The sequence below is a fragment of the Engraulis encrasicolus genome, chromosome 20 (assembly GCF_034702125.1).
Source record: "Engraulis encrasicolus isolate BLACKSEA-1 chromosome 20, IST_EnEncr_1.0, whole genome shotgun sequence".
NCBI lineage: Eukaryota > Metazoa > Chordata > Actinopteri > Clupeiformes > Engraulidae > Engraulis > Engraulis encrasicolus.
In genome coordinates, this window is record NC_085876.1 from 52,494,153 (window position 1) to 52,496,652 (window position 2,500).

The 2,500-nt window shown below is 47.5% G+C and overlaps 1 protein-coding gene across 1 annotated transcript in view; it reads right to left on the reverse strand.

The window, feature by feature from the left end:
- The window catches only part of bzw2 (basic leucine zipper and W2 domains 2), a 33,536-nt gene that overhangs the window by 7,015 nt on the left and 24,021 nt on the right, over nt 1–2,500 (reverse strand). The window contains exons 7-8 of the mRNA XM_063185005.1: nt 2,389–2,500; nt 1,143–1,252 (exon numbers count right to left, since the gene is read on the reverse strand). The exon at nt 2,389–2,500 is cut by the window's right edge and continues 24 nt beyond it. Of these exons, the coding sequence (XP_063041075.1) occupies nt 1,143–1,252; nt 2,389–2,500 (222 nt within the window). The remainder of the gene's footprint in view (nt 1–1,142; nt 1,253–2,388) is intronic.

The following is a 2,500-nucleotide window of genomic DNA, read 5'->3' on the forward strand; positions in this document are numbered from 1 at the left end:
TTTGTGTATTACTTAGTAAACCTTCATGTAAAGATCAAATTTGGCAATAGGCAGCCCAGTTTCAATGAGCAGCATAGTTGCAGTACCTTTTTTGACCATTTCCTGCACAGTGTCCCTTTAAAAATGATCAGAATTGTTTCCAAAGAGAGTAGATTAGAGAAAGATGCTTCCGGCTCAAGCTGATTTCTCCGGGCTCCATGTGATGTCGGGTGAACGCCCTTTTAGGAGAACTTCGGTTAGGAGACCTTTGGAGTCTTATGGTTGAGAATAAATGGAGTCCCCTTAGCGTTGTAGATGGCAGTAGCGCACGTCTGGCGCAAACAACTCAAAAAGAGAAGAAGTAGCCTAGGGGACAACGCCCCCTTAGGAGACCCAACTTGAGCACACGCTTTTGCATTGAGCGGGCGTGTTTTGCGTTATCTTGGTTTGATTTAGTATTTTTGGTTACCACCATCTACAGCGCCGAGGGAACTCCATTTATTCTCAACCGTAAGACTCCAAAGGTCTCCTAACCGAAGTTCTCCTAAAAGGGCGTTCACCTGACAACACACGGATCCAGGAAGTGCACAGGCTGCAGTATCTTGCTCTACTAGCGGATGTTTGGCTGAGCAGGAGCAGGAGGAGCTCGGGTCGGGACCTCCATCTCACACACACGGACTGCAACACACACCAACAAACTAACCATCCGGGTATACGATCTAGTATCTCATGCAACCACGTCCACTTCAGGAGGGGGTTGGGGAGGGGTTGAGGACGACCAATTGATTTTAGAAAAATACTTTATTATTATTATTATTATTATCATGTTTTAAAGGTCATAAAAAAACAATTGGTGCATTCTGGGGTTTGACTGCCATATTCAGTGAGCTCTCCAAGGGACCCTCTTGTCCCTCCTGGGGGTTGGGGGGGTCGAGTAGTGCCGGGGGGCATTCAAGCCTACCAGCCTGTTGGGAGGTCCGCGGGGATCTTATGCAAGCCATAACCAAACACCACTAAAATAAAAGAAGATGGGGACCACGCCCCCTTAAGCTCTGTGTGTGTGTGTGTGTGTGTGTGTGTGTGTGTGTGTGTGTGTGTGTGTGTGTGTGGGTGTGTGTGTGTGTGTGTGTGTGTGTGTGTGTGTGTGTGTGTGTGTGCGCTACCATTAGTCTCTTGTCCAGGTTGGCCTTCCTCAGTGCGGATGTGACAGAGCTGGCGTCCCTCTCCGCCATCCAGGCCTTAAACATCTTCACAGCGAACGACGCAGAGATGCCTGAAGAACACACGCATGCAGTCAAACATGGGTATGGCTGCCTTTTAAAGCCCCCTGCACATTACATGCGGTAATACGAATCCTGGTTTACCGGTAACCATTCATTGTCTATGGAGAACCGCATTCAGTATGCAGTTGGGGTCCGGACAGTCCGGTTCGGAAGAAAGTCCACATCCGAGAGCCTCCGCATACGTTCAAATATTTCAACTCGTCCGGAAAATACTGTGCCTGACCGTGCGGTAAAGAGAGCTGTTGCTATGGTGATGATAAACACTTTAGGATTTCCCGCGGATCTTCTAAAAGAATAATAGATAAATATCAAAATTACGCCTTTTTAAGCTGTTAAAAACGGCGATAATGTTCAACCTTTATCATCATATAATCAACATTAGATAGGTGGACAAGAAAGCAAGCAGTTATGATTTGATACAAAATCACGAAAACCAAATTCATCACCAAACACGGCAATACTTTTCACACATGGTCTTTATCAGTAACACTCTACAAAAAAGTGAAACGAAGCGTTTTTAGGTATTTCTGCTCCGTCCGCCATGTTTCAAACCAGCCACTACTAGACCTTGCTTGCGGGAGTATTTCTGAAGTAATACGGAGTCCACTAGGTGGCTACCACTCCGGTGATGCGGTGACCGTATTGCCCAGTGTGCAGGGGGATTAAAAGCCTTCAAGTTTAGGCAAAGGACGCGCTCAACTTCTTGGAAAAAACGAAAGTCTTTGGGTGCGCGATAAAATGGATCAACTTAAGGAAGAAAAATCCGCACTCACAAACTGCATCTCATTATTTATTTATATTACCACCATGTCCAAAAAGCAAACGCAATGCTCTTCCTGAAAAGCGTTCTCGTGTGTGTGTGTGTGTGTGTGTGTGTGTGTGTGTGTGTGTGTGTGTGTGTGCGTGTGCGTGCGTGAGTGCGTGCGTCTGTGTGTGTGGGTGTGTGTGTGTGTGTGTGTGTGTGTGTGTGTGTGTATGTGTGTGTGTATGTGTGTGTGTGTGTGTGTGTGTGTGTGCGTGTGTGTATGTGTGTGCATGTGTGTGTGTGTGTGTGTGTGTGCGCGTGTGTGTGTGTGTGTGTGTGTGTGTGTGTGTGTGTGCGTGTGTGCCACAGGGAGACCCTCACCTTCCTTGACCAGGTTGTCACTGAAGAGGCTGGTGATGATTGGTGGAGGCAGCGTACAGTTGGCCAATAGGATGCCGGTCAGCATGGCCAGCTTGGTTTGCTCCGCCTCCGA